The sequence below is a fragment of the Corylus avellana genome, chromosome ca10, assembly GCF_901000735.1.
Source record: "Corylus avellana chromosome ca10, CavTom2PMs-1.0".
Lineage (NCBI taxonomy): Eukaryota > Viridiplantae > Streptophyta > Magnoliopsida > Fagales > Betulaceae > Corylus > Corylus avellana.
The window spans coordinates 10,641,586-10,648,812 of record NC_081550.1 but is presented as its reverse complement, the minus strand read 5'-3'; the positions used below and the strand labels follow the sequence as shown (position 1 = coordinate 10,648,812).

Here is a 7,227-nt window from a genome sequence, read left to right as displayed (position 1 = left end):
TTTGGAATACAAAAGCAAAAAGTCAGAAACAAAAATCATCATATCCACACGTTTTGAATAAACAAAAAACACTTTTTAGCTTTTGTAGTTAAAAAAGAAAGAAGCTTTTAGCCCTTTATTAACTTTTCAACGGGTGTGGTGGCAATTGGCAAAGGTATCCCAGAAGGAGCTAGTTTTGCCAAGGATTAAATTCATCATTAAAGGGCACAAGGTCAGAAGAGAAGAAAAAAAATTCAAATTTCAAACGCATAAGAACTTTAAGAGCAAGCTAGGCCTCCTTTCGCTATTTTATGGTTCTGACAAGACAATGCAGGACAGCAAGAGGAAGATATTGCAACTGTAGTTACACACGAAAAGGTTATATCCCATTTAAGAAAGCTCAAAAAATATGAAGAGTTTGGTCCACTAGGACCACACCAGCACTGCCAGCTCCCTCAGCAAATGAGTTATTCCCTACTCACTTTTTTACTTTCCAGATTTACAGAATCATTCCATGGACCCAACAAGTCTTTCCATAATTTGAAATTCCAAATTAAGTTACCTTTCTCAAATGGAAGGAAAAATGAACCCATTTCCTAAGACCTGCAGACGGCGGTGTCACAATGTGATGTGGATTCGATTATAACCCGAGCTCCTGAAGCAAGCCTGTAGGATAAAATCAATACTAAATGTCAACCAATATTAACAAGATAGTAGGATCAGAATGATAATTTTGGAACCTCTTGTGAAAATGGGGCAGAGTCGACACTTAACTTTCTTCGATTTTGATCACCTTCTCCTTCTCTTCTCTGAAGGAATCTAACCTCTTTGATTGCCTTCTTCCCGAGGAAGGCTCTGTGATTCTCTTACTGCCACCGTTTGCTACACAGGGAGTGGCGGTATGTGACCTGTCCACTCCATCTGAAGAGTTTCTTGGTTTGTCGGAAATAGGAGATCGCATAGATTCACATCGTGCGTGCTTGCTCAATGAACTCTTGATTGATCGTGGGATACATTTTGAATGTCCAGAGTTTGACTCCTCTTTCTCTTCCGTTGAATCGAATTGATTAAATGTCCTGGACATGACATTCAGTTTTCATACTTTAAGGGTTAATTGTAAGGAAGTAACTAGACAATGTATAATATGACCGGCATAATCCCAAAGGATGCCTATCTCAATTAACAATTCTTGACCCATTACTCTGCTAAACTCCCCAGTAGTTGGTCATTTTTTATTCAAGAAAATATCCACATTCAAAGCAAACAAATCAAGATTAACAATAAAAAAGAAAGTAAGTATACCATTAATTTGGTATTAACGCAAGTATATTGGTGTGCTCAACAATATGTTCCCTATATTTATTTTTCAGAGAATTGGAAACAAATAAGCTTTTATGCACTTTGAGGACCAATAACTCTTCTCTCAAGCCGAACTGGATTGAGTATGTTTCAAGCTCAGCTCACTTGAATAGGATCAAGCTTGACAAAATCATTGAGTCTGACTCCAGCTCAAGTTCCTCACAAGCCTAAACACTCTTGTCAATCAACCTAATCAAAAATACATCCCAGTCACAACACTATGAATTCTCTTTATTTATTATTGATTACACACATATTCTATCCATCAAATTAATATTTTTTTTCAACTATCATTATCATGTAGGCACAAGGCCAAGTGAGGTGAGCATGGTCATCAAACATGGCTCCCAAAGCAATAAAGATTGGAACTTAAGCATTATGTTGGCTTGTCTAAAAGGTTGATAAGTCTAAACAATATTCAAAAGTGCCGGGAGCCCCGAGAATTCATTCCCAACTGAGAATGGTTAACAGTCCCAGACAAACATATTCCAGGAAAGACTCAAATGGTTAAGATGAACGACTAAGACTAAGCAGATGTCTCTGATTAATGTAGTTGTCCTCCATCTTGTTAAATATGATTAATATCATTTGAATCCATCCATGAATCCAGAAATTCTAAGAGGGGAATGGTTGCTGTCAACCACAATAAGCAATTCTTGTGCTTGCTATTTAGTTTTAGATTAATCTCTAATAATCAAGCCCTAGAGATTTGTTCAAAAGATATAATATTGCAAGAAAAGAATTGGAAACAAACTAACCTGGCAGCATTGCAGGAAGAAGAACGTTTCAGAGAATTAGCTCCATCTCCTTCCTCCTTGAGCATTTTTGTCTCAATCAAGCTCCCACTAAAATACTCTTTGTTTTCCAACCTCAGGCCCATCAGCATTGGATTCTCCGTCAAGCAATCAAGCTCCCCCAACATTAATGAAGTAGAGTACAATGGGGAGGGAAATTTTGAATGGGAAAACCTGGGTTTGTATGTAGGAATAAGGCCAAAACTGTGGTCTTTCACTGATATCGACCCACATGAGATCAATTGCATCAACACATTTGTGCTCTTTAGCCTTGCGTTGGTGGGCACCCGAATTTCTTCCTCTTCAAGAATCCTAAAACTGTTAATTTTACTAGCATCAGCTCTAATCAAGGATTCCAAAGTTTCCGTCTTCCCACCCGATGAAGATGCACTAGAGCTAGAAGGAGGAGGTGAACCGGCATCCCTAGAAATCTCGAAATTCTCCTTCACTCGTGAAACCTGACTTTGAGAAATCTCGCTACATTCAGGTTCTAATGACCCATCATCAGTCGAAACACCTCTTGTACAAGTTTCTCTGGCCTTAGGTCTGCCATTTTCGTCAGTTTGCGTCGAAGCATCAGCTAAGCCATCACTCTTGTAAACCTTGTACTCTGTCAAGCTCAGAGAACCACCCCAAGAAGAATTTTTTCCAACTCTAGACTCCGGAGAAACACTGGAGGAACTGGGTCGTTGAACCGGAGGAGAGACCTCGTCTTCTTGGGAATGTTTTGTCTCCTTTCCATTCATGCTGGAAGAAGAGGAAGAATCATCGTGGCTTCTAGAAGATGCAGGCTCTGGTAATTGTTTCAAGCTCTGCATTTTGATATTTCCAATGGGACTGAATCGATCTGTAAAGGAAAATACTCCAGATTGATTAAATAATCCCCCTTTCGATTGTGTAGATGAGAAATTTGAGAAATTAAACCAATGGGTAGCTTCAAATTTTTCAATTTTTTTGTTATCTGAATACTGAAAAAACCAGCCAAATCAATCAAACAGAACCTCTGCCAGGTGCAACGAAAGGCAATTCAAATACTCCCCTTTTACCTGAGTCAGATTCTTCGAAGAGCTCAGAACCTTTGAGAACGTACTCGTTTCCATGAGCCGGAAGAATGAGATCATCTTCGCAAAGGTCATGCCACACAAATCCGCTCTTGTAGCTTCTGCATTTTCACAGAAAAGAAGAAGATGGGTGAGTTAGAGCATAATCCAAAGAGGGCAGGACAAAGCGCCGCCATTGAGACTCACCTCTTACAAGACCAAGAATACATGGAAGCCATCCCTCTGCCTCTCAGGACATTAAGCCTGTCAATCACATCTGCAGAAAGTCAAACAAAAACAAAGAAAAGAAAAGAAAATTAGAAGGAGAAGTTTGTTGGTTTGCGTAACGGAAACGTGGGCGTTTGGTAACCTCTCAAGTAGAGACCGTCGGAGGACGAGAGGGGGACCTCCATGAAATGGGGGTGCTCGAGCAGGCGATTCCGGCAGAGATAGTAAAGCACAGGGACTTTCCGAATCTGGTGGTACTTGGGCGACTTCTCCCTCCACACTTTGGCCCTCTCCGGACTCACTTCCCGCTGGTACTTGCTCATCCTCAATCTCCCCTCGCCTACACTCATCTCACGCTCAACTCTCAACAATCTACTTTACAATCAACTATAAAAATATACATATATATTTTTCAAAACCCACCAAATATATTTAAATATATTTGAATCAGATCGAATATTGTCAATCTGGACCTTTAGGGCTTTGGTTTATAGCTTCGATTTTCTGTGATTCTTTCTTCTGTTTCTGTATGGATTTTGACAGGGAATGCTAGTTTAGAGAGACCCATTTGGGTTAGGTTTGATGTTGAAATATATGGGTATTCGTCAGAACGGACCCGGAAGTGTTTTTTCACTGTTTGTGAGGAGGGACACCATTGATTGCTTTCTTTACCTACTAAATTTGCTTCTTAATTGTTCATGAAAAACGTACGCTTCTGGTAGATTCTCTCAAAATCATGAAACGATATATGATGGATCATTTCGACACTTGGATATCAAAGAGGGAGAACTGGCTAATAACTTATTTCTGCATCCCTGTTTTTTCTAGTCAAATCCATGGTCATTTCATCTTGTTTGGTTTCCACAGCTAATCCTCTGGTTAATTTTTGTGTCAATTGGACAATTAGTGGTGGTTCTATTTGAATTCGGAAATTGGCTTCTTTTTTTTTTTTTTTTATGTGAAATCAAGTGCATCTTTTTAAGTCCCTATGGTTATTTAAATCGGTTAGGAATTACGCATTATGAAAAAAATATTGTTTTAGTGTTTAAAATTTTAAATATATATAAAAATGTATAAATATCTAAAATCGATGCCATATGTAGTATGATATTATCGTATTACCATAAAAACAATATCGTTTTGGTTTTTTTTTAAAAAAAATATAATAATTAATTAAATTCTTTTAAACAGCGGTTAGCAGTTATTCGAGGCGGTTAGCGGAAGCAGTTAGTGAATTTTACAAACTGCCTAGGTAGTTACGGTTAACGGTTTTAGCTAATAACTACTAAGTTACCGTAACCACTTTTTCACCCCTAATTTTAGTGTACATAATAGAATAAACCATCTTAAGGTAATCAACTCGTACAAAAATACATAATTTGAAACTAGAAACTATCAGCATCATCAACCCAACACAGCCACCAAGCTCCCAGACCTTTAAGCAGGTTTCATCATTTATGAGATCCCTACAAGAATTTAAAACATTTTACTCTTAAAAATATAAAAATCAAAAAGAAGAAAACATGCTGAGTAATTACAATAAGAATAAACAGATGGTACATACAGTAAGAAAACATTTACAGAGATGCTAATGAATAAATAGCAAGAAAACAAAATCAAGCATCACTTGTGCCCTGATTCTTTTGAGGAATGTTAGGCTTACAAATAAATTTTACAGAAAAACTTTTACAAACTAATGTGGCACGACATGATTAGATATAAAATAAGTTCAAATTTTGAAAAACCTAATCATGTTGTGCCATATCAGTTTGTAAAAATTTTTCTGTAAAATTTGTTTGTAAGCCTAACACTCCTCTATTCTACTAGATTGCTACTAAGAATGAACTCACCAGTCAACACGTATCAGAGACAATCAAAGGTTCAGTCACTGAAAGAAAGTGGCCAATGACAAATCATTTCAAAAATTGGTTTGAAAAATCAAACTCAGTTGGAAATTTGAGGAACAAAAAAAAAATTTACATGGATGAAAGACTCCAAAAGCAAACATACTTGTAAGAGACCAGGGTTTATAAAATGAAAGAACATCGAGTTTTAAATGTGATAGACGAAGAGAAAAATTAGAAGCGGATGCAATTGGAAACATATGTGAAAGAGAGATTTTTTACAATTGACTAGTTTGTGGGTTGATGACCTAAATCTATACTCTTCTTTCTAAATGAAAATAAATAAATAAATTACAATCACTAAGCTATAGAGAACAGGCTCACAAACGTTCAACGTGGCCTACATCAAATGATTGCATGCAATTCCTCCCGGAGTGTATTTTTATGCTACATTAGGTTGATGATGTGCACTGCCATCTATCCAACAAGTACCAACTCTTGTGGTAAGGTGTACGAAAAGAAGTCTCTAAAACTTTGAAGGGGAGATTAATGTGAAAGAAAAATTATAGCAAGTAGCATGTCAAGCATTTCCAAAGCAGGAATAAGGAAAGGTAAAGCAAAGGGTACAAAGCTACCAAAAAGAAAAACACAGAACAATACACAAAGTCTATACAGAGATGTCTTCACTAATGTTAAGAGAACTCCTCCGTTAATTTGCTTTCTTTGTAACCCATAAGGACCCAACCTTTAAGCTACCTACCTTAGTCAGAGCTTTCTCATTTCCCTCTCTCTCTCTCTCTTGGGTAGAGTACTCTATGTTAGTTGTATAGAAGTGCCGTAGTGCAGGAGGGATGTTTGGAAATACAAGAAAAAACAATGGAGTTCTTCAACGTTCTTTGATTTCAAAGAGTTAAAAAGAAAAGAAGAAAAAAAAGACCAGCCAAAGGAGGCCTTGTGAGCTTTCAAACTAGTTCTATTTTTGGAGTGTGAAACAGTTAGATCTAACCACAATCTGTCTGAAACTAAAAATCACATGAACAACTAAAACAGAGAAAGCAAAAGCAAAGCTTGGAACTTAGTAAACAGATGAAAAATCTCCCATTTGAAATAACAAAGTCCTTCGAAGAGTATAAAAAAACAAAAGAATCAAACTTTAGTTGTTCTTCTTCTTCGAAAGTTGTTTGGACGCCAAGGCTTTCAATATTTAAAACTTGCAGCTCAACCACAACCCACATTTTAATTCAAAGCGGGAGCAAGAAATTTTTCGAAAAAAATAAATAAATAAAAGGATGACTGAAAAACCCAGCAGCCCTAAATCAAAAACCGCAGCAGAAAATCATCAAACACATCGGCTACACAATGTGGAACACATCTCCTTAAAGAGACCTACAAATTCAAACCAAGAATCACTGTACAGAATTCAATCAAACGGAGAAAAGAAGAAACAAACAAACAAACAAATCAAAAGAAAGAATCTCTGATTTACCGAGGGTGTCAATCCCCGTGCAAAAATAGGTGAGGTTAGAGACCGTGTATTTTCTACTGTTGATGTTGTCATTTCGTCGGCAACTATTCCACTCCGCAGCGTGTGGTGGTTGTGAGCAGCGATGCCCAATTTGAAATCCCAGAAAGGGTTCTCTTCCGCGTCACAGAGAGAGAGGGAGAGAACTTCTGATGGTGGTTGTGAGAGAGAACGGTGGTAGAGAGAACCGACCGGGGGCTAGGGCTCGTAAGGAGCATACGAAAATTAAATAATTTTAGCGGGCAAATGTGTTTTTGTTTCGAACGCTGCCGTGTTTCAAAATTGTGGAAACTTATACCCTTTTATTATCATTTATCACGCATTTCGAGAAAATTTTCAAATTTTTTAAAAAATTAAATACTAAATACCCCATGGAGTTTTATTGTTTTATTTTTTTCTCCTTAGGGTTTGATTTTTATTACAGGAGGTCCATGTGGTTTTGATAATAGACCAAACTAATC

At 37.3% G+C, this 7,227-nt stretch overlaps 1 protein-coding gene across 1 annotated transcript; it reads right to left on the bottom strand.

Moving 5' to 3' along the window:
• Positions 1–215: 215 nt before the first annotated feature.
• Positions 216–4,080, bottom strand: LOC132164724 (protein SOSEKI 3). The gene is made up of 6 exons (XM_059575280.1): positions 3,543–4,080; positions 3,380–3,449; positions 3,179–3,294; positions 2,097–2,979; positions 754–1,055; positions 216–645 (listed from the first exon to the last, which is right to left on the bottom strand). The coding sequence occupies exons 1-6, from the start codon at positions 3,748–3,750 to the stop codon at positions 620–622; spliced, it is 1,605 nt and encodes a 534-aa protein (XP_059431263.1). The 5' UTR covers positions 3,751–4,080; the 3' UTR covers positions 216–619.
• Between the last annotated feature and the right edge of the window lie 3,147 nt (positions 4,081–7,227).

What these genes read in the sequence shown, in the direction of transcription:
- LOC132164724 (XM_059575280.1), bottom strand. Translation starts at nt 3,750, where the DNA reads ATGAGTGTAGGCGAGGGGAGATTGAGGATGAGCAAGTACCAGCGGGAA. An exon ending in CGACGGTCTCTACTTGAGAG is followed by an intron (nt 3,450 to 3,542) that starts GTTACCAAACGC and finishes GACTTTCTGCAG; the next exon opens with ATGTGATTGACAGGCTTAAT. An exon ending in CTTCGAAGAATCTGACTCAG is followed by an intron (nt 2,980 to 3,178) that starts GTAAAAGGGGAG and finishes TTTCCTTTACAG; the next exon opens with ATCGATTCAGTCCCATTGGA.